The following is a 22,765-nucleotide window of genomic DNA, read 5'->3' as shown; positions in this document are numbered from 1 at the left end:
AACAACCCAAAAAAAAGAAAATGTATCAATTTGAACATTAAATATCCTGTCTTTGGAGCGTATTCATTTGAATATTGGTTGAAAAGGATTTGCAAATAATTTTATGTCTGAATTTTACACAACACCCTCACTTTATTGAAATTTGGGTTTATAGGGTAACACAAATTCGCTTATCATTGTGTTATCATTGTCATAGCAACTGTTTCAACCCACTCAAGTTCCCAAGCAGTTCTACCTTCACTCGGGTCTATTACTGGACCATCACAAATTCAATTCACTGTGTTAACATTCAAATGAGCCCCCGAACCTCTGCAGTTCTTGGCACCGATGGCGTCACCGTAGAAACCCTGTGCACACCTCTCACAATTTGGCCCGCCAGTGTTGCCCCAGCAGTGCTGGCAATGGCCGGTCACATTGTGGCACCAATTAAAGATCAGGTTTGGGTCAGAGTTGTCATTACAGTCGCATCGCTTGCAGGAACCACCAATTGTCATTGGCATGCCATAGTAACCCGGGGCACACCTAGATGGAGAAAGTGCAGTTAGTACAATGAAGCATAAAGTAACCATTTGGTTTCCAATCTGTTAAGTTTTGTCTTTGTTGTTATTTTTAGCCCACTTATTGTCCAAACTGTTTAAAATGTTCAGTTTGTTACCTATTGAGTTTATACATGTATAATTATAAACATATTAATGAAAAATGCTGAAGCTGCTTTTAAGAAACACTGTTGAATACAGAAATTCCACTAACAGGGTGGCAAGATCGAGTGGAAGTTTACTACAAATTAAAAGGGCAGTAGTAGTAGTTTCAAAAATATTTCTGAATTCTTGAATTGTCATCATATTTTTGGGGGGCCTGACTCAAACTAAAAAAGCGTAAAAAAATTTTTTCACTCAATGTGAATTTCATTATGGGAGACTATCAGGCCACCATTGCTGTCAAAGTCAAGCCAGCATTTCATAACATTTCGAGATGCATGTGGCATGGGTACCTCAAACCTATAATATGGTTATAATTAAGGAAAAAAGCCAATATCGCAGCAGCACAATTAACGCCTAATCCTTTCACATCATTTTCTCTTTATTTTCGGAGATGCTACTTGTTATTGTTTTGATAGAGGATGGAGGAATGAAGCAAATTGAAATCCTTAAGGATCATGAGGCTTGTACCAATGGCACGTAAAATCTAAAAATAAAACACTGAGAAAAAGAACTTTGAGGGAGGCGGGGGAAAAACTCCATACATTATTGTCGTTGTCAATCTCTTCTATGCATAGTTGCTTGTTGACCTCTGTGGATGACACATGTTGAATGCTGTGGGCAACATTAGCCGACCCAGCACTCACCTCTCACAGCTATGTCCAGCATAACCCTCTTTGCACTTGCACCGTTGAATGTCACCATGCCTGTCACAATGGACCGCAAAACTGGCCATAAAATCACAGGAAAAATTATTTCAAATTGTTACACACCACTTAGCAATATTGAACTTTCAGAGTGAGCAAAAAGTACAGACATGCATACTTATTTGAGGGGACAGAGAGAGGGCAGGCGCAGGGTTGGCAGTTATGGCGTCCAACCTGGCTAGGTGCCAGCATGTAGCCATCTTCGCACATTTCACAGAAATCACCCATACTGTGATCGCTGCAATTCTAAAAGAGGCCAAGTACAACAGATTCGCTTTGAGTCTGGCAGTTCCTTTCAGTTTCAAGAAAAAGTATGTAAAATTTGGGGCAAATCCCTGAATGTCTGAATAAATTTCACAGATTTAAGTCAGAAAAATGGACAAACAGAGCGTTCTTATAAATAATACACCACAATTTTGTTTGTTTGATTTTTGTTTCGATGTTTTGACTGAATACAACTTGGAAAAAAAATGTCACCATGCAAGGTGGAAAAAGTATGTGAACCTTTGGATATAATAACCGGTTGAATCTCCTTTGGCAGCGACAACCTCAACCAGATGCTTACTGTAGTTCAACAGTAAGGATGAATTTTTAGCATCCTCTCAAAACTGTTACAATTCAGTAATATTTTTGGGATGTTGTCAAGGGAGAGGCACTCCTCAGAGGGGCAGCCATTGCTACAACTTGGTATGTTGCTACAACGTCCCAATCGGGTTGAGGTCAGGACTCAGGATAAATTTGCGAATAGCTTTGCTGATCAACGATAGCAATACATGCAGGCCCCAAGACAGCAAAATGGAGCCTTTTCTGAGTCTTTAGCTGACACTCTTTCTTCTCACTGTGCATTCTGCACTGTCTTCTTGCAGTCATTGTTAGAGAATGGCCACCCCAAGGGAGAGTAACAATAGTGCTGAACTTTCTCCGTTGGTACACCTGTCTTACTATATATACACTGATGAACATTATGATAATTTTGTAAGCCTTTCAAGCTTCGATCAAGTTAATTTATTTTATGCTCTTTTGTGTAAAGCATGTGTCAGAATGCTTCCTGAGAATAGCAAACTCAAAACTGGAATGTGTTTTTCATAGGGTAGGTCAGCTTTCATCAATAACTCCAACACATCCTTTATTGTACTCCAGGGTGGCTAACCCCTGACTCCATTTACCTCTTGGAGAAGTCATTTGCCTTGAGGTTCACATACTTTTCTCCCCTTCACTATGAATAAATCCATGGCGTGTTCAGGAAAAACATTAGCATTAGCTTGAGGAGTTGTTGTACCTTTTTTTGACCAATCGACATTCTAATGTGATCAGAAATGTATGTAGCCAACACTTACTAAAATAAATGAACTTTGTGTCCCTGATACAAAAAATGTACAGTAAACTTAACTTACAAAACAAATGCCTGTGATGTCCTCACAGTGATCAGCATGGCCTTTGCAGTTACAGGGCAAGCATTTGTTTTGCTCACTAAGGAAAAATCCCTTAGCGCAAACCTAAGAAGTGGACAAGAATAGCCATTAAAAGAAATAAATAATAAATAACCTATAGTCGTATTCGTGGTCATGTTAAAGGGGTAGTCAATCCAAAAATGGTCTTTACAATTATGTGTTCTATGTGCCTCAACCTAAACACGTCATTCTGATTAATATTGCATTTGTTGAATATGCATTAAGCAGCAAAATCCACACATGGTCAGTAATTTCGGGGGGTGGACATTTTTTCACCTGCTGTCGACTGAAAATGAAATCGCAGTTGCTCAGGGCTCAGGTAACAACCAATCATGGCTCAGCTTCAGAAAAGGTGAGCCGTGATTGGTTGTTACCTGACAACTGTGATGTAATTCGCTGTTGACAGCAAGTGACAAAATGTGCGCCCCCTGTGATGTACAAAAACGAGTGGATTTTACTGCTTCACTCAGATTCCACAAACACACTCTCAATCAGAATGCCGTGTTTAGACTAGTGGGGCTGCATAGAACCTTTTTGGGTGTTGACTTCCCCTTTGAGTTTACACGTTTGACATACATAGCCCACAAACACGTTCTCAAAATGTGTGAGTTAGGTAATTGTTAGTAAGTTAACGATTATTTGCGTAATGGCTCAGACGTGTATTTTACTGTCCTCTTAATTCTGATTTGGAAAGATTAATTATTACTGGACAGCAAGATGGTTATGGCACTAGTTATGTCAAATAATCCCCGCAAAAGTGTGTGCCCTTGATTTAGCCAGTAAGAGAGACAGTGAATATACACAAAGAAGAGAATCATACGAGAATTAATTACAGTAGAAGGACACATTTCTCCCATTGTAACGGAAGGTTTAGAGTGGTAAGTGCAAGATTTTGAAACGTCACACATCATGGACAGGTAAATAAAACAGCTTGTGACTGACTATGTCAACAAATGTGCTTTGAAAAGGAGTATTTACTGCAGTTGTGTATGCAAAAACAACCATGGCAATTTTTGCTAAAACCATTCTAGTCATTAGTACGGCATATTCTTTATTATTTGGAGTAAACCCTTCAGATATCCTGTCTCATTTTAAAGGGGATCGTACGTAAGACAATGTTCAGAATTGTCAAAAAAGAACAAGACCACAGGCAACACAACAAATAGAAAGAAACAAGGACACTATAGGGAGCTACAACGGAATAACAGCAAAACAAATACAAATAGTAACTTAACTATTTTTTATTAGTATAGTATCATTAATGGAGCACTGTAAAAACCACCACAGTTGAAACAAAGTTTCGCATATAGATAAAAGTCTAATCTTTAAACACAAAACAATTAAACATTATTCAAAAACAGTAAAGTTATGAACAATAAAAACAGACAAGACAATTAAATACGGGCTCAAGCCTTTATGCTGGGTCAAACACCAAGGTTTTTTTAAGGCAGGTTTTTCAAATTGATACCAAATTCCATAATCTGGTAGAAGTGAGAGAAAAAGCCTTATCCCCTCTGACCTTCAGATGACCTCAAGGCACTGGGCAGGAAAGTATGGATGAAGCTCAGAAAAGTAAGACAGGGTAGGCAAGACCATTTCAATTTTAGAATGTAAACTGTAAATGTATATGAGCCACAAACATGAAACTAATTGAATGATTCTTCTCCAAAGGGCTGTCCAAATCTAAACTAGTGATAAATCACATTTAGGACAGAGTATCTGTTATTTACCAGTTCTAAAGTCACCTAAAGTCTTTGGACCCGGTTCAGACCATGGCTCTTTGACCACAGCATGACGTGTCAAACAGCTGCAGTGCTCACGCAGTTGAGAATGCATGGGAAGGGGGTTAAAGTGCTTATAGGAGATGCAACAGATGGTCAGGAAGGGAACTCTGCTCCAACATGATCTAAATCCAGAGTTTGAGTTATATGGGAACAAAAGCATATGTAAGCTCCCATAAACTCAACTCAACTTTATCTATAGAGCACATAGTGTATACATATAAAGACAGCAAGTCTATCATTATGTGGAGCATAATGAAATGATAATAATGAAACTACTGTACAATGTAAAAATTGTATTTTCCATTGGCACATTTTAGTTGTGTATGAATAAAAATAATGATAATAATAATATTAATAATGATAGAACCACCAAAGAACCACAAACCTGACATAAAATGAGTTTGTTTTTAAGAAAGAAAATTGAATTCCAGGTACAAAAGAGAGACTGTCACGTTGGTCTACTCCCTGCTTTAACTATGCTTATATCTTTTTATAATAGGGATTGCCAAATGAGTACATTTTCTTGATTGACAATGGTGAAAATGTGTTTTTTTCGGGTGGAGTGTTTTATTTGTTTTGTTTTTTTACACATAATTTATAAAGAAAAGCATATTTCTCTGATGCCAGCGTTATATTGAGCATAATTCTGTAATGCTGCCTGTCGGAATCGATGTAGCTGAAGTCTTTGTGGGTGTATACGTAACCTCCTACTGCTTTTGTCATTTGATGTTCTTCTGCAGAAGTTAGCTTATTGTGTCCAAGTTCCGCCACACTGTTTTCCTTAATTGTCTGTGTTTGTTCAAGATTGTGCACTGGTGCAAACATCTATACTTTGCTTGGTCATGTGCAGGAGGATGAATAAGAAGGGAATGAGAAGCCCATGGATTCCAGCGCACCAAATGTTTAATTTCTGACTTGACACCTGTATAATCATGTAAATGTAATGTTAGGTAAAAATCTCACGAGTTGGAAAACATTAAACATCATTCTTCATGTGACGTGTATGAATTAAAACATATGGCAGCAGAAGTGAGCACAGTCAGTAACTATTTGACATCAGCGTGTCTCTCCCACTATTTCTCACTCTGTTGGATAACAAAGATGACATTCAGCAAGGCACAGTCTTGCAATTGATCAAACTTCTTTTACAGCCTGTGTCACTGCGATTTGGCTTTGGTATGTCCTGAAACTTTCTGAGAGTGAGGCAGTGCCGAAATAGTATCTAACACAAAAGCATGTCTTGTCTCCACGATTGAGTGTTCCTCCAAGTCAACACCCTCACTGGTCTTTTTGGGCCATGCCTTCTCTTGTAATGTGAAGCCTCTTCACCAGTCATCTTGCACTCTCCAGAGTGTTGTTTTATAAAGATAACTTGAAATGTGATTTCAGATTTGTTTAGATTGTGTGTGTTAATAATATCTATCGTCTACCCTCTTTCTGAAGATATTTCTTAGTCAAATCATTCTGTTGATTAAATAGTAACTTGATTATTAAATGTCATTTTGAATTAATAACCATATAGAGATGCCTCCTGTTAAACTCAGAATTTATTCATGCTCACTCCCTCGGAATGTCCATAAAATGGAAAAAAATGTGGGGTCATGAGAATGTCATCCTAACTCCACACAGTAAGTCTGTGGGAGTTGAGTTATCCACTTAGAACACTCTAGGATTTATGGACAGTGAAGAAATCCTCATCGGTCACACTGTGAGGAATTGTTTTGCCATGTTTTCAATGAAAATGAACTACCTGTAATAATCCCATTTAACTAACGCCTAATCCATGCATGGGTATTTAGGCCAACAAAATGGAGTAGTGTGCGAGGGCCATGGACAACTACAAGATGGACATTCATTTCATTATTAGACACAGTATTTAGCCAACTGACAGAAGTTGAGATGACACAGGTGAATGCTTCTAATCTATCAAATGAAGTTGTAATCACATTGATTTTCTATAAATTGTCAATATACATTGGTTGAGATACGTGCGAACATAGTCAACAGTCAATACAATATGTGTATCATGCAACAAATGAAAAACAGTTTTTCTATAGTTAAAATCTTAACTATCAATACTTTAGAGCAATAATTTCAGTATATAGATTATGAATCAATTCTTTGGAAGGATCTCTCATTTAAAATTCTGTGCATGATCATGATCAATAACGGAGTTATAACATTAAAATGAATTTCTGTAAAATAGATGGCAAATAAAATATGGGCTTTGGCATGAAAACAATAGAGTATAAAAATGTTATGACAGCATACCAGAGGAAAAAAGAAAATACTGTATTTTGCTTTCCGTTAGTCAGGGTGGGGCAAATGGGACATGGCGATGGTGAAAGCACTAACTGCAGAGTATTGAGGCTGTCCTAATGTCATGCTTATAACAAATCTCCATGTTTAACCAGAAGGGAATCACAAAGCAATATAATTTAAAATAGCACCATATTTACATTTATCAACATCCACCCTGCATTAACTGCGTACACAATGAATACTATTGTTAAGCCAATGCTGGCCAGTATTGTTTTGAAAACAGATAATGCCAAATGACTTACTTTCAAAGATGCCTGTTGCTGTGTTCCAAACCTGACAGCAGACGATAAAGAGGCAATCCCAGAGAGAAAGCCTATAAGGCAGAGGAAGCGCATAGATTTTGGAGCCATATTCTGTTTTGGCTTAGTGGGTTCCCTTCTATCTGTGTCTGGCAGTAGAGTCAGACAGTGGGAAAGTCTCTGCGTAGCTCCCTGTGCTCCACTTTTCCACTGCTCCAATGTCTTGATTTGTCACTGTGCCTAGTTCTGGTCCAGGCTGAGTAGAATAAACAAAGTTGTGTGAACTTCCTCCCTTTCTCTCCCTTACTGCCAGCTCTGAATCTTCTCACTTGGTCAAAGTGCCCTCCCCCACTGCCCGAGCCAGTGTGTCTAAATCACATACAGATGGAAAGACAGGAAAATGAAACACAGGGGAGAGCAAGAGAAGACACATGGCAAGTTTGTCATTGAAATTATGATGAAGTGGCTGCAATATAAAAACAACAATTTTTCTCAATACATACTGTACTCCATACAGTACTGTGATAAAGTAAAATATTCTTACTTTTTTGTGTGCATAGTTTCCCCACTTTAACATTTAAGATCATCAAAGAAAATATACACCAAATGTCAAACAGTTTTTAAAAGTGTTTTTTTTCTTTTCTTGTATCATTTTTTAATTAAAGGGGGTGGGGGGAAGTACCCCCACCTCCTTCCCTTGAAAAATCTTGAATTAACTGTGGCTAATCACATTTTCGGGAAAGCAGAGGTCATTTTCAATGTCCACACCCAAGCTTGATTGCCTCCAGATCTGTTGAAGTGGCAAAATGAAGTCAGCAAATAGATTTCAAAAAGCTGAAACCAAACGCCACAGTCCAAAGAAATTCAAAACTAAAGGAGAAATAAAGTAATTGAAAATCTGGAAAAGTTTACAGTCATTTCTAAGGTTTCAGGACTCCAGCAAACCATGCTGAGTATGGAGTAAGATCGCTGTCAAAAAGGCATATCCGTGATTTGAAGATTCGTATCCGCAATAGTAAAAGGCATATCTGTGATTAAAGATTTGTATCCGTAATAGTAATAATTTTTGAGTACAAATCAAAATTGTGAGGGTTTGACTTCTTTTCTTGAGAGTACGAATCAAAATTGTGAGGTTTTGAATTTTTTTTGTGAGTACGAATCAAAATTGTGAGAGTTTGACTTCTTTTCTTGTGAGTACAAATAAAACTGCGAGTGCCATTGTTTTGTCAATACAACTCTCGCTTCTACGACTACGAATCTTCACTACCCACGAATTGCCAGTTGAGGACAAATCACTTTTGTGAGAGCACAAAGCTGCTTAACATGCAAATTACAATGACGTCACGCAGAACAGGCCACAGAACAAGTCCCAAGTGGAGCTAATCAATCCGCGATTCCTCTCCCCACGCATGCGTAGATAGGAAAACAAAGATGGGGAACACGAGCGGATTGGACATCGCTTCCAGCGGCTCAGGAGACGCATCTTCACAGCAGGTTAAGTCAGCAACGTGTATATCCAATTTATTAGTATGTATTTCATAACGTTGTTCTGTCTCAAATAATAGCTTTGGACTCAGGCTTACGGCGATGGATTGCAATCTATGATGCGTTTCACTGTGAGCATTAGTACTTGGCTAATGTAGCTCTGTTTTCAACGTATCTGTCACCATACTGTAGTCTAGTCACTTGTACACACAATTCATCACGTTAACAAAAATGTATGTATTATATGGATGCTGTTAATAGCTCTTGCTAAATTGGTTGCTTTATAAATATTTTATAAAATTGTATTGTATTGTATATTCGAACAAATTATTGATTATGAACAAGGGCAAATCATTATACATCGGTACACATTAACCAAGTATTTAATGGATTTTGAGTTACACTCCCCAAAAATCCCAGTTTACAATGCTGTCCTGCTAAAATAGTATTGACTGTCAGGATATCTTTTTTGAAGGTTTCATGCACAAGCCAACAAAGTTGAGCACATTTTAATTGAAAATATTAGTTTCAATGTAATTTTTTTTTTCTTTTATAGTAGTAGCAACACGATGGCTCATGTCATGCTTGAAGAACAGTAGCAGTATTGATTCGATCATAAAGACGAGGGTAACACTAATTTTCTTTTCAACGTACAGCATCTCGTCTCCATATCGTCTCTGTCCTGTGAAAAACACTTATGTCCAATTTTTGAAACGTTTTTAATTTTCATGTTAATGCGATGTATGTAAAACCGGAAACACTATTCACGTAAAAATAATAATATTGAAAAAAATGGAGATAAGTGTTTTTCACATGGCAGCGACGATATGCAGCTAATAATCTACATTTTTAATTCAGAGCCACATTTATCGATGTTATTATTTAGTTGAACAATTTATTTTGATTACATATTATCGAAGTTACCATCATCTCAAACAGTATACTTTGCCTGGTAAATATTTTCATGTAATAATATTTTCAGAAATGTAGACAGTCATGTCCAGGATGATCTCTTCGGTAACGGTCGCAACTCTGACCCTGCATGCTGACTTGAAGTGTAACTGCAAGTCAGTGGTGACAGCTGAGATCCAGACGGAGTGGGCTGAAAAAACAGCAGAGTTGGAGATGGAGGCAAACACTGATGACAATCTAGATCGACTATGAACACATGCCCTCAGATGGACCGCCTGACTTAGGGGACGATGTCAATGACGACGTGGAGATTGAAACAGAGTCAAGAGAAAATGACAACATAGAAATTAAAGTACTTGACAAAATCATGAGTACTAAATTGCCTAATTATGCAACACATCAGAGTATAATAGACAAATTATTTCACTGAGTATATTATTTGTAGGCATAACTTTTATTATTCAATATCATTAGACGCTATGAACAGGCAATACATTTTGTGTGTGAAATTGTATTTATGTACATCAGTTTCAATCAGTTGAAATCTGATTTCTGACACCACACATGAAGAATTTACACATTGTTTGATACATTTTCTACGGATGTAACAATTAATCTAAAATCAATTTGAACTGCATAAAATATGCATCGATGTAAAAAAAAAAAAAAAGAAATTAGAATCGATTCGCAACACCATGTTAACAATAACCGCTCTCAAATTATTTGGCGCAAATTTTTCTCTCAAAAATGCCTCATCTCCCGCTGGAGGAAAAATACTGAGAAAAAACATTTAAGTTTAAACTAGTTTGCAGAATAACAAAATAGCCCACTGTGATATGTCTTCACTATACAAGAAATTATGCGCAGCATTTTTTCTTTTGCATTAAACATTACTTGTTTTTTTTTTTAGTTCTGTGAGAATACGTAATTAATCAATAAAAACGGAACAACCAAATTAGCAAGAGCTATTAACAGTATCCATACAATACATATTTGTCGACGTGATAAATTGTGAGTACTAGGGTTGCCAACTTTCTCACTCCTAAATAAGGGACAGGTGCACGGTGCCACGGTAGTGTTAGCATGATGTATGACATTTTGATTTTTTTTTCTAATTTTCATGTTAATGCTGAAACCATATTCACGTAGAAAATAAGAAAAAATGAAAGAAAATGGACAGTGTTTTTTACAGGACAGCGACGATATGTCACCTCATATGAAACCTCATATGAAACCACAATTTGGCTCATTTCATCAAAAAACGCGTGTAAGAAATCTGAAATGTAAAAGAGGAGTGTGACTCACCAAATTCATTTTTTCCATGGATATTTCTGGCTGCTTTTGACTGACTCAAGCAGTCTTCTGTCAATTTGCGCAGCCAGAGAGAGGTGGAGTGATTGCCGCTTGTTCTCAGATTGACGCTTTATCTGATCTAGGATCTGGCATGTGTAGTACCGAGAGTCTCCAGTAGCGAGCGCTGTAATGTGATATCACTGTTTAAGAACCAGCAATGTATGTTCGAGCAAGTATACAAGTAAAAGACATTGCCAACCGGTCTGTGTCCGTCGTTATTGACAATCGATCGCCATCCAGAGCTTTACTAAAATTTACAGGATCGGTAGATTGCAGTTTTCTGTAATTGCAAGGGTTGATAGTCAATATACGGGAAATTTAAGATCCCGTATGGGGCAAACCAAATTACCCCAAAATACGGGACGTCCCGGCTAATACGGGACAGTTGGCAACCCTAGTGGGGACATAGATACGTTGAAAACAGAGCTACATTAGCCAAGTACTAATACTAACAGTGAAACGCATCATTAGATTGCAATCTATTGCCGTAAGCCTGAGTCCAAAGCTATTATTTGAGACAGAATGACGTTATTAAATACATATTAATAAATTTGACATACACGTTGTTGCTTACTTTACCTGCAGTGAAGATGCGTCTCCTGAGCTGCTGGAAGCGCTGTCCAATCTGCTCGCGTTCGCCATCTTTGTTTTCTATTCTACGCCTGTGCGGGGGGAGGAATCGCGGATCGATTAGCTCCCCTTGGGACTTGTTCTGTGGCTTGTTCTGCGTGACATCATCGTAATTTGCATGTTAAGCAGATTCGTGCTCTCACAAAAGTGATTTGTCCTCAGCCGGCAATTCGTGGACTCAACAATAAGGAAGATGTAGTATTTTGGCACACTAGTCCACTAGTGATGACGTGATAAGGGCGCCATCGCGCAATGCGGAAATGTTGAAATTAATAAACGTTGGTAAGCGGATGCCGGAGGGACACCAAAGCAAAGCTTGTCTTCATTATACCATCAAATATTACAGAAGAGACTGGCCAAAAAATGATGGCCATGGCAGAGTTCCAAAGCAAAAAATCACAGCTGACCAAAAACAAAAAGGCAAATTTTATTTTGGAAAAAACAAACAAACAAATACAACATTTGAATGATTCTCAAGATTTTTGGGAGAATATTTTATGGACTGATGAGATGAAAGGGGATGTCAACGCAAACATATTTTTTTCAAGAATATGTTCTATGCAAGCCCACTAGTTGAAACAAGGCATTCTGATAAATATTGCGTTTGTGGAATAAGAGTTAATCCACCTGTTTTTAGTCATCTCTGTGTGGGTGGATCCCACACACATAGACAGAGAGAAGTTGTCAATCAAAAATGTATTAACAAAAAAAATTTGACTACTGTCCAAAGTACATCTAAAGTCGCAGGCAAAATGCCAGGAAAAATGGTATAACAGAAAACGGTTGCAAAATAAGGCAGGGAAACGACTAACACAAAATTACCTGCCACCAAGGGACCAGGAAAACTCCAATTGAGAGACAAGCAAAACACACCGTACGAAATAACCAAACCAAACACTATACTCGGAATAAAACACGCGAACAACAGTACTATCGGATCAAAGTTATCTTAGTCAAGAAAACCAACACTTGGAGCAATGAGAGTAAGCAAGGTGGAATAATCTGATGACGAGCCTTCGGCGCCCACAACTCAGCTGACTGACAGAAACACAGAGCAGAACCATGACACTCTTGGGGCGGCGATTTTGTCACTTCTGTCGACTGAAAATGGCATCACAACTGGCTAAAGTAATGACCAATCACGGCTGACGGTTCGCTGAGCAGTTGTGATGTCATTTTCAGTCGACAGAAGTGACAAAATCGCCGCCCCCTGAGATGGCTAAAAATTTGCTGCTTAACTCATATTCCACAAACGCAATATTAATCAGAATGCCGTGTTTCAACTAGTGGGCCTGCTGGGAACATATTCTTGAAAAAAATTTGTTTGGGTTGATTTCAGCTTTAAACTCTGTGATAAAATGCTGCTAAAAGTGTGACTGAACAACCTGTGTGAGTGGAAATAAACAGGATTATAAATGCCAACTTTGGGTGGAAGCACAGGCAAGGATCCTCCACCACTCCGCCATAACAATTAATGGTGTGAACCTGACATATATGTTCTATGCAGGCCCACTAGTTAATGTAACCAACAAGTAGAAGTAAAGCAGAGTCCTGATAGCAGTTTATTATCGGTCCAATTTATATTCTCAAATCATAAATGGACGGAAATGCAATTTTACCTCACCTCATTAATAACAAATAATTTTTAAGTAATTTGAACCTTCAACACCAACAATCAATGAAAATAAAATAAAATGCCGACACGGTCTTCGCGCGCAGTAGAAAATACTAATTGGAAGGAAAAACTCCTCTTTGTCCTCAACGTCCCAAAAAAAATACTGTCCAGAGCTCTTATGTATGTATGCAAAAGGATATTTGGTTATGTGAGTGGTTGCCTGGAGTGAGCGAACAGAAAGCTGAAGATCCAGCGGTTATCCCCTCAAGGACCTCAGTCTGCAGCAGCACAAGTCCACCACGCTAACAGGAAAACAAAGACAATATGAGGCGAAGGCGGGGAACACGAGCACGAGCCACAGTACTCCTCGACAGCTTCTCCACTCTGGCCTGAGCTCCCTCACAAGAGCACTAACATAAATCGTGGTCTTGACACACAGTATATCATATATTGGATAAACATGTCCTGTACAAAACAATCAATGACATCCTCCTTTCTTGAAGCCCAACAATGTATAAAGTAGGGCTGGGCCGATAATGCAATATCGACATGTATCACGATTGACACGTGATCGATAGCAATAGAAAATGCCTTCAATAAAACGTTCGATAGAAAAAAAGAAAAACAAACCCGATCGCAGCATGGTGCGTGATGTAGGCAGCTCGCTTCCGCCTCCAAATATGAAGAAGAAGCGTTTAAACCAAAGAAGAAGCCGCTTTTAAAACCAACGAGAAGAAGCATTTAAACCAACAAGAAGAAGCTGTTAACTCAACGGAGCATGCACGTGGGCCCGGCGGCCGTGCGCTATGCTTGCGGGCCCGGCGGCCGTGCGCTATGTTGGCGGGCCCGGCGGCTGTGCGCTATGTTGGCGGGCCCGGCGGCCGTGCGCTACCTGGCAGGCCTGGCGGCCGTGCGCTACGCTCGCGGGGGCGGCGGTCCTGCGCTATGCTCGCGTCCAGCGAGCGAGCGCCATAATTCTGCTCGAATAAATGACCACTCGACTCAGTACAACTCTTAAAATTAAATTATATTATGCATGATAACCCTATTAAAAACCCGTGGATGGAGGCATGGTAGAAGAATTCTTGTCTTTGACATGCTAGCAGTAGTTACTGTAGTCAGACCCAACTTGTACAATAAAACTACAGCTGGGTTACATTAACATAAGCCATTCTGATTAATATTGTGTTTGTGGAGTATGAGTTAATCAGCAAAGTCCACCCGATTTTAGCCATCTTATCCCATCTTGTCACTTATGTTGAATGAAAATGACATCAAAGTTGCCTTATCCGACACCGGCATCGAACTCAAAGTAAAATCAAGCAAGTAAAATATCAATGGACTATGGCAATAAAGAGTCCGCTAAAAAGATAAAGTAGTCCTAAAACGGTTGGTCAACGATGATGTATGCACTGCAAGAGAGTATTCGTTCACTTACATTGGATGAACACTGAATGCAGGCTAATATATGTGTCAACAACTGCTTTGGGGTAGACCTAATGCAAATAAACATTTACAATGCACTGGAGGACAAACTGACATTACACTACATAATGATGTACAAAAAACAGTTAACTGTTATTTAAAGAAAAGGTTTAAAACAAAATCAATAATTATCAACATTAACTGATATGAAATACTTAGATTGTGACAGTTTTTCAAACATTTCTGAGCCCTTCTATGCACATTATCTTTAAAATTGAGTTTATTTGATCTTTATATCGACCAGTTTATTTCACTCTTTCATAGTTACATTGACCTCTTATTAAAGGTTAAGTATGTTAAAAGAAAATAACCTAAATGTATTTGTCTTTGGGTCATTATTTTCAATAGCTTAAATAAAGTAAAAAAATCAATATATAACGATATCGACCAATATGAAACACTTATATCATGATATACTTTTCAGTCATATTGCCCAGGCCTAGTACAAAGTACATGCAATATATAAAACAAAGAGTCCGCTTAGCATAGCGGCTAACCGGCGCTAAGCATTAGCAGCGATTTTCATAGCAACATAAATTTACACATTTTAACAGGTGCGCCGTGTATATTACAATACTAATGTCAATAGGGATATTCCACATCAGTGCTCACCTAACAGGAAAACAAAGACAATATGAGGCGAAGGCGGAGAACACGAGCACGAGCCACAGTACTCCTTGACAACTTCTCCACTCAGGCCTGAGCTACCGCACAAGAGCACTAACATTAATTGTGGTAGTGTCGTCAAAATGCGGCATCACAACAATTAAGAGGGCATCACTCAAACAGAAACAAAAACACAAGATACATCCATCCATCCATTATCTATACCGCTTATCCTCACAAGGGTCGCGGGGCGTGCTGGAGCCTATCCCAGCTGTCTTTGGGCAGTAGGCGGGGGACACCCTGAATTGGTTGCCAGCCAATCGCAGGGCACAGAAAGACAAACATCCGCACTCACAATCACACCTAGGGGCAATTTAGAGAGTCGAATCAACTTACCATGCATGTTTTTGGAATGTGGGAGGAAACCGGAGTACCCGGAGAAAACCCACGCAGGCACGAGGAGAACATGTAAACTCCACACAGGGAGGCCGGGGCCGGGATTGAACCCACGACCTCTGAACTGTGAGGCGGACGTGCTGACCAGTCGACCACCGTGCCGCTACACAAGATACAATGACAACAAAAATAACACATTTATATTTGTATACTTTTATAACAATGACCCAACTTGTACAATAAAACTACAGCAGGGTTACATTAACATAAGCCATTCTGATTAATATTGTGTTTGTGGAGTATGAGTTAATCAGCAAAGTCCACCCGATTTTAGCCATCTTAGCCCGTCTTGTCACTTATATTGAATGAAAATGATATCAAAGTTGCTCAGATAACGACCAATCATGGCTAAGCTTCAGAAAACAAATGACCTGTGATTGGTCTTACCAAAAATATCGAGTTTTCTGCATCTTTCTTTTTTTTTTCTTTTTTTTTTTAACCAAAGTAACCATTGGAATCTTATTATTTGTACTTGTACTCCTTCTTACAAAAGTTTTTGGAGGTTTTTTTTTCATGTTCCATACACTTTAAAGATCAACACAAAGCTCAAGTCTTTTTGATCATTTTACACGTGTTCAGATTTCATGAAATGGCTCACAAAATTGAACAGCAGCAAAGTAAATATCACTGCCTAAGGACTGAAATGTAACTCTTGGGGTCATCTGCATCTCTTGAAAAATGTCAATTGTTCATCAGTCAGTGGGCACTGAAAAATATTTGCTGGTTATGACTGGGTTTCAGAAGTTTATAAGAGTGATAACCGCTGCAGTATGTCCGGTTAGAACATAATACTGTCCAGGTGAGCAATAATCATAACAATTTTGTCTCTGCAATCTTTAATTGGTTTGGATATGGGTGTGGTTTCTGCAGAACAAATGCAAATAAAACAAACATGAGCGAATGCACTAAAATGCTTCATCAACATGATACCAATTTACTGCGGTCAAAACCATACACAAAGTTCAAAACAGTACAAGCAACGTCAACTGAAATGTCCACAAACAAACCACAATCACAAAAGACTATTTATATTGAGTCACTTACTTGCTATGTATGCACACCTCGTAAGTTGGATCGACTGAAGATAGGATGTTCTCACGTGTTACGATGACTTTGTCTGGTAATTATCGAGGGTCCTGAAATAGGTGACCTGCCTAACTAAAATTAAATTACACTAACAGACTAACCACCAGAGGGTGCTATGACAACATAAATAAGAAAGAACCTGCCTTTTTAACAGCCACCCCCAAATCTGAGAAACAGATTTGTGTCCATTGAGGCCAGTTGAGCATCTTCGTCTTGTGGAAAGGCAGGCAACTTAATGAGACGAGCCACAGGTCTTACGAAAGTTTTTTCCTTCACTTGAACCTCTGCAGCTCGAACCCTGTTGTCTCTTCCCTGTAGGATCGTCTTGACTATTCTGACAGGCCAAAGGGCTCTTGGAGATTGTGGGTCTGCCAGCATAACCTCAGTTCCGACTTTGAGGTCATCCTTGTCCTCTGTCCATTTGTTACGAGTTTGTAGAACAGGCAAGTAATTTTGTGTGAAGCATTTCCAAAACTGGTCACTGAGAATCTGACTATGTCTCCAACGCTTCCTGCTCAGAAGGTCGGATTCAGGGTAGACCACTTGTGGTAACACTGAATCATGCCGCCCCATCAAGAGACTATTTGGTGTAATGGGGTCGAGATCTGCAATATCGGATGACACATAACCTCACGGTTTAGAATTGAGAATTCCCTCAATCTCCACTAGCACTGTTCTCAATACCTCTTCTGGAACAACTTGCAATCCCAAGGTGGTACGGAGGGCGGCCTTAATGGATCTTATCTCCCTCTCCCAGTCTCTTCCGATTGTGGGGCCTTTGGAGGGTTAAAATGAAAGTAAATCTTTTGTGAGGCCAACTGAGTTTGCAGAAGAGGGGCTAGTTTTCCAAAGGACTGCTCCAGCTCTGCAGTACCTCCCTTGAAATTCGTTCATTGGTCGGAGTAAACTTCCTGAGGTTTGCCTCTCCTGGCTATTAGTCTGCGTAGAGACATGAGGAATGCATCACTATCAAAACTACTGAGGAGGTCAATATACACAGCTCTTGTTGTTAGACATTTATACAAAGTGCCCCAGTGTTTTTCAATTCTTCTGCCTACTTAGACCTCAAGAGGGCCGAAACAATCCATCCCCGTAGAGTGGAATGCTGGATGATAGAGTCTGAGGCGGGCTGGCGGTAGATAGGCCATTTTAGGTACCTCTGTTTTAGCTCTCCACCTTTGACATTCTAAGCATTTGTGTTGAAACTTTCGCACTGCTTGTCGTCCTCTCAGAATCCAAGAGCGTCTTCGGATCTCAGCAAAGACTCGCTCGGCTCCTGGATGGAGCAACCGCTGGTCATAGACCTTGATAATGAGCTTTGTGACGTGGTGTGTTGGGTCAAGCACGATTGGATGGAGAGAGTCTGGAGATAAATCACTGTGGCGGAGACGACCACCACCTCTTATGAGCTCCTTTTCTTGATCCCACTCAGGTGACAGCTTCAGTAGACGACTATCTGGCCGCAAATTTTACCTGCCTTTAGTGGTCTACCACTATAGGGAAACTATCACTTTGTACCCTTCTAAGAGTGGTTAGCTCAGCCAGCCTGAAATTTTCTGCTGAAGGGCTGTAAGCCTTGCTGGTTGACCCATGCAAACTATGAGCGACAGCCAGCAAATCTTGGAAGTTATTGAATTGATGTGGATCGGGCAGCAGAGATGCTGTGCCGTCTGAAATCTGGCCACAAAATACCTGTTTTCTCATCTCTTCTGGAATGTGATTACATGTATTACATGGTTTGACTGGCCACTTTGATGAGTGTTGCGTTACGAAATCTGGATCTCGACTCCAGCGATTGTTCTCTTTGAGATAGGCCAGAGTCTTTCCGCGTGTGATGTCGTCTGCGGGATTATTTTGTGAGTCCACATAACGCCATAATTGTGGAATAGTTAGCTCTTGTATTTCAGCTATCTTGGTCCCGACGAACACTTTGTACTTACAAGACTCCGACTGCAGCCATGTAAGAACTGTTGTGGACTCACTCCAGTTGACATAGTCATGTATTTTCAGTGTGAGCTCATTCTTCAAAACTGCTGCAAGTTGAGTCCCGCTTAAAGCAGCGCAAAGTTCTAACCTGGGCATTGAAACTTGTCTTTTTGGTGCCACGCGTGATCTAGCCGCCAGGAAGGACACTTGTATGCCGCATTCTTCAGAACTGGTATAGAGGTAGTTCACTGACCCATAAGCTTGCTCTGACGCGTCACTGGAGGCGTGAATTGTCCTGTGGCAGGGGGAAGAATAGTAGTTTGAGTCACTGTAGCACCTTGGAAAGGAAATCTCAGTGAGCTGGGAAAGTTCATCCTCCCAGGATGTCCATGCTTTGAGTGGTTCTTCAGGTAAGCCAGGGTCATCCCATTCTTGTTTTTTCTTCCAAAGTTGCTGCACTAGTACCTTGGCTCTGGTTATATACGGACTGGTGTATCCCAATGGGTCGAACTGACTGGCGAGAACTTTGTATTTGACTCTCATGGTGGGCTGTTCTCTGACTAAAGGAGCTGGTTTGTAGCTCAGTGTATCCGATCTGCAATGCCACATGAGCCCTAGGGCTAATTCTTGTGGGTCATGACTGTTTTGAGTGAGCCAAAATGTTGTGCTTTCTGACGTGCACTCAACGGGGAGGTGTTTAATTACTTCTGGGTGACTGGTTGCCCACTGGCGGAGTTCAAATCCACCTTCTGCCAGCAGACCCCGTAGCTTGTTGGCTAGTGGCTTAGCTTTCTCGACTGAAGGTAAACTTTTCAGCCAGTTGTTTACATAGAAACAACACTCAACTGCTATCTGCACATCTTCATTAGATTGACTGTTATCTGTCACATGGGTTTGCAAAGCAAACGTAGCACAACAGGGGCTTGAGACAGTTCCAAACGGCGGGACTAACCACTGATACACTTCAGGGGGGTCAGTCTTGGTGTTCTGCCAGAGGAATCTCAGATACGGCTGATCTTCAGGAAGGAGACGTCCCTGGTGGAACATTCCCTTTATGTCACTGCTAATGGCCACCATATTCTCTCTGAATCGCAACAAGACCCCCAAAAGACTTGAGGTGAGTGTGGGGCCAGGTAATAGGTGCTCATTCAATGGCAGTCCTTTGTACTTAAATGAACAGTTAAACACTGTTCGGTTTTTGGCATTGTGCGTTACCATGTGGTGGGGAATATGCCAACCCTCACTGGAATCAGCTTCGTCAGGTGTGATTTCCCTGACGTATCCTAAGGTAAGTAGCTCGTTGATCTCATCCTTATAGGCCACCATCTTATTGGTATCCTTTGTCAACCTTCTTTCCAAACTGCGTAAATGGGGAAGTACAGGTTCTTTGGGGGCTCCCAGCTGCGTAGGTTCTTTCTCTACAGTAGGGCGTGGCATATCTTGAAGCACCGTTCATGTCAACTCTGACCGTTTTTTCGGACAATGTCTTGAGTGCTTCAGCGTCCTCCTTGACCTTGTAACCACCTTCTCATTTCGATACGGCAAAGTATCCAACTGCCATAAACGTTCAACATGAGTAAAGAGGTCAGCTTGAGGCAGCTGAGTGCAGGTAAAAAGGCATTGTGTGGAGTGGAGAGAATGCTTCAGGTACCTTGAAGGACCTTGCAGTGTCCAGCCCATCACTGTCTTGATTGCAGCTGGACCATCAGGTGGTCCACATCGGACTCGCTCTGTTGACAGGATGAGGTGTGGATGGTCAGACCCTATTAGAAGCAGTGGTTGTGCATTATCTATCTCAGGGATTGGGAATTCTCTGAGGTGGTGGTATTTCCTCTTGAGGTCGGCTACTGGGTAGGAATGACTTCCCAGAGCTAGCTCTTTAGCTGTAAAGGCATGTTGGATTTGGTATTTATGATTGGGATTTACAGAACGGGAAATTATGGTTTCTTCCGCTGAACTGTCTTCGGAAAATCCTTGTTCATTTCTGGGCTCCATTAGTGGAGTATGTTCTGAGTCTTTCTCATGGTGTTCATTTGTCACCTCATAGTCTTTTAAGTAGTGTGGAGGATGAGTTAAGCGTTTAGGTCTGGCTTGCTCTTCTTCACGAGAGGACATCGTTGTCTGCAGTGATTATCGATCCGGCTCGAAGGACCATGAAAAATATTTGCTGGTTATGACGTTCAGAAGTTTATAAGAGTGATAACCGCTGCAGTATGTCCGGTTAGAACATAATACTGTCCAGGTGAGCAATAATCATAACAATTTTGTCTCTGCAATCTTTAATTGGTTTGGATATGGGTGTGGTTTCTGTAGAACAAATACAAATAAAACTAACACGAGCGAATGTACTAAAATGCTTCGTCAACACGATACCAATTTACTGCGGTCAAAACCATACACAAACTTCAAAACAGTATGAGCAACGTCAACTGAAATGTCCACAAACAAACCACAATCACAAAAGACTATTTATATTGAGTCACTTGCTATGTATGCACACCTCGTAAGTTGGATCGACTGAAGATAGAATGTTCTCACGTGTTACGATGACTTTGTCTGGTAATTATCGAGGGTCCTGAAATAGGTGACCAAAAACCTGCCTAACTAAAATTAAATTACACTAACAGACTAACCACCAGAGGGTACTATGACAACATAAATAAGAAAGAACCTGGCCTTTTTAACAGGTATGCTGTGTGTGGAACAACGACGCCCATGTGGTCATCACAAGGAAGTCCACTGTTTCCCCACTCAATGTAAGGAATATCCATGCCTATAAACACGGAGAATTTTATTTCATTGTATGAAGTAACAGCAGACACAATTTCAAATCGGACTTGTAGCTTGTGATTAAGAAAGCAAAACATGAACTAAATGTTTCATTCAAATCACATATTTGCATGTACCTATTATCTGATCCTCAAACTGGATAATACAGTAGATGTGAACCAACTTATCTAGCTGGATAGGGGAGATTACTAAAGGGCAAAAACAGGAGTAATGTAGGCTTTATATATTGATCTGTGCTTGTCTTTGACCTGGTATTTTTCCAGCATACTATACAACTAGCTCTGAGCAGTGCCGCTCTAAATTCTAGTTCACATACATTGTCTTCTGCCCTGTAGACAAAACGAGCTAAAGTAAATGTTAATAAGTGGTGGGCTGATTACAAAATATTATCACCATCACCATTATCACCCTGTCATCACAAACAACACAAAACAAGTAAGAATGGTGTCACAAACTAGCAGTAGAAAGATGCTTCAAACAACTAAATGTTGCCCTGCGATTGATCAGCTGGCAACCAGTTGTGTGACCCTGCCTACCACCTGAAGCTAGCTGGGATAGGCTCCAGCACACCTGCAACCCTTGAGAGGATAAATGGTTCAGAATATAAATGTTACTGGACTTGGTTACCGTATTCTGATGTACGAAAATGAGGACGGGTCACTGATAGTGTAGTGTTACCCACGCCTGAGTTGTGTGCGGGCAGCGTGGGATCGATTCCTGCTCAGTGGCGGTGCCTGTGTGTTCCCTGCGACTGGCTGGCGACCAGTTCGGGGTGTAATCTGCCTTCGCCCGTTGATGGCTGGGATAGGCTCCAGCACCTCCCGGCGACCCTGTATAGGATAAGCGGTTTGGAAGATGACACATGACACATGAAAATGAGGACACTTGAAGTATGCCTCCTCTTAAGGCTGTGCAATTAATCAAAATTCAATTACAACTATTACACTCCAGGACTACAAAATTGGCATAATCATATAAAATCGTATATAAAAATGTATAACAATTATTAATATGCATTTATATCCAATGCACTATGTTTGTTTAAGGAAATCATACTTGGATTTATACATTTGCACCTTTTTTTTTATTTTATAATGAATAGCTACATAAATTGTGTTTGGTACAAAAGGAACTAACTTACATTTATTTGTCTTTATATTTTTTACGTTTGAACATTTTTTTTGTTTTGTACCAAAAAATAAATGCTCGTTTGAATAATC

The 22,765-nt window shown here is 40.1% G+C and overlaps 1 protein-coding gene across 2 annotated transcripts in view; it reads right to left on the bottom strand.

The window, feature by feature from the left end:
• The window catches only part of lama4 (laminin, alpha 4), a 55,065-nt gene extending 39,533 nt beyond the window's left edge, over positions 1-15,532 (bottom strand). The window contains exons 1-5 of one of the 2 annotated variants that reach the window (XM_086019584.1): positions 15,294-15,532; positions 2,800-2,901; positions 1,524-1,651; positions 1,346-1,426; positions 308-522 (exon numbers count right to left, since the gene is read on the bottom strand). In XM_086019584.1, the coding sequence (XP_085875710.1) occupies positions 308-522; positions 1,346-1,426; positions 1,524-1,633 (406 nt within the window). In that variant the 5' untranslated portion in view covers positions 1,634-1,651; positions 2,800-2,901; positions 15,294-15,532. Of the gene's footprint in view, positions 1-307; positions 523-1,345; positions 1,427-1,523; positions 1,652-2,799; positions 2,902-7,204; positions 7,532-15,293 lie in introns of those variants that run through there. The other variant, XM_086019583.1, reaches the window with a different exon arrangement.
• Positions 15,533-22,765: the final 7,233 nt, after the last annotated feature.

The sequence above is a fragment of the Filicampus tigris genome, chromosome 20, assembly GCF_054856515.1.
Source record: "Filicampus tigris isolate MCC_2025a chromosome 20, RoL_Ftig_1.0, whole genome shotgun sequence".
Classification (NCBI taxonomy): Eukaryota; Metazoa; Chordata; class Actinopteri; order Syngnathiformes; family Syngnathidae; genus Filicampus; species Filicampus tigris.
The sequence above is the reverse complement of the archived record's forward strand: the minus strand, read 5'-3'. Positions and strand labels throughout refer to the sequence as shown.